Source organism: Eurypyga helias, unplaced genomic scaffold (assembly GCF_000690775.1).
Source record: "Eurypyga helias isolate BGI_N326 unplaced genomic scaffold, ASM69077v1 C15744127, whole genome shotgun sequence".
Lineage (NCBI taxonomy): Eukaryota > Metazoa > Chordata > Aves > Eurypygiformes > Eurypygidae > Eurypyga > Eurypyga helias.
This window is the reverse complement of record NW_010285096.1, coordinates 1-1,429: the sequence shown is the minus strand read 5'-3', so window position 1 is coordinate 1,429 and position 1,429 is coordinate 1. Positions and strand designations below refer to the sequence as shown.

General features: G+C 46.5%; 1 protein-coding gene across 1 annotated transcript; it reads left to right on the top strand.

Moving 5' to 3' along the window:
- Nucleotides 1-117: 117 nt before the first annotated feature.
- On the top strand, nucleotides 118-1,012 carry LOC104515892 (pseudouridylate synthase 7 homolog-like protein; the record flags this gene model as incomplete). Its single annotated transcript, XM_010160040.1, has 1 exon — nucleotides 118-1,012. A coding segment is annotated over exon 1 (895 nt), but the record flags the coding sequence as incomplete, so codon positions are not given.
- Between the last annotated feature and the right edge of the window lie 417 nt (nucleotides 1,013-1,429).

Here is a 1,429-nt window from a genome sequence, read left to right as displayed (position 1 = left end):
GCAGCCTTTTCTGTAGTAGCTGGTACCTTTTCTTCTTTCCGCCCGCCCCTGTTTTTGCGTTTTCTCCCCGTGCAGGGGTCGTGGTGTCGGGCCGGGAGCGGGGGAAGGCGGGGAGCCATGCTTCGTTCCTTCCGTTACCTCACTGACCACGCTGGCTTCTGCGGTACCATCAAAAACTCACCCGGTGACTTCGTAGTGACAGAAATCGAGGTGCCGGAACACCTCCTTCGCGGTGCCCGGGCTGCAGCGCTTCAGGAAGACCTCGAGGCGCGGCTGGAACACAGCAGCCAGTGCCTGGAGCAACCCAAAAAGCTGAGAAGGGAGCTGCCGGCACCCTGTGCCGAGGGCTGTCAGGGTGGTGCGCCCAGGCCTTCGGAGCGCAGCCCCAACCAGGCCGGAGCCGGCTGTTCTGCATCCCCGAACACACACCAGCATGAGGGCGAACCTGGACTGAAATCTGGCCGCGAGGAAGCTGATGTATTGGATTCCTTCCTAGGCAAACCCATGAGCGAGCTGCTCAATAAATTTGCTTCTGATCTGAAGGATGTGTGGGGCTTGGAAAATAATGCCGACGCGGGCGCTAGGGAGTTCTCACTGGGTCCTGTACTGGACAAGAAAAATCGAGCAGAGTTACACAGTGCTGTTAGGCAGAAATTCCCCTTTCTAGTCACTGTTACAAAAGACAATGAAATGATTGTAAAAGGAAATGCTGATTACAGAGAACTTTGTCAGTTAGTGACTGAAAAGGAAACAAGCGATTTCTTTAAATTCTTAGATGCGAAGGTAGAAAATTCTACCTTTTCTTTCGAGCCTGATGGAAACAAAGAGCACAGAAAAGTAGTTCACCACTTCATCAATCGAAAGTTTGGAAAAGTTTTAGAAACAAAGTCTTTTACTGTGACAGATGTCAACAACCAGCCAAATATGTCAATAATGGTACGATTTCGAGAAAGAAGTTGGTCCAGAAAAAGGTCTGCTGGTGGTTTCAAGGAAAAACAAGATCTTTATACAGGTAAGTGTTAGGTTTTTAGGTAAGGTGTCAGGTATTACGGTGTTCTTAGTAAGACTGAAACTCAAGTATTTTTATATGATACATAGACCTGGTTGACCCATTGTTTGCACTGAAGTAAATCGTTATTAATGCAGTGTAGTTTCATCACTGGAGAATAAGGTGGATGAATGAAGTTACTGCAGTGATTTTTACATAAACTGCTCAGTGATAATGGTTACAGTTTTTTAGGTGTAGCACTAACTCTGTCTTATTCCCTGTGTGCTAGCTTTCCGTTGAAAGTAACTGGGGGATTTTAGAAGACACATCTAGGTGTTGGACAGGTTAGTAAGGTCAAATTTGATTTATGACCTCATTCCTTAAAGCAGTTGGTTTCTGATGCAGAGAATGTTTCTAGCATTAATCATAGAATCATAGAAT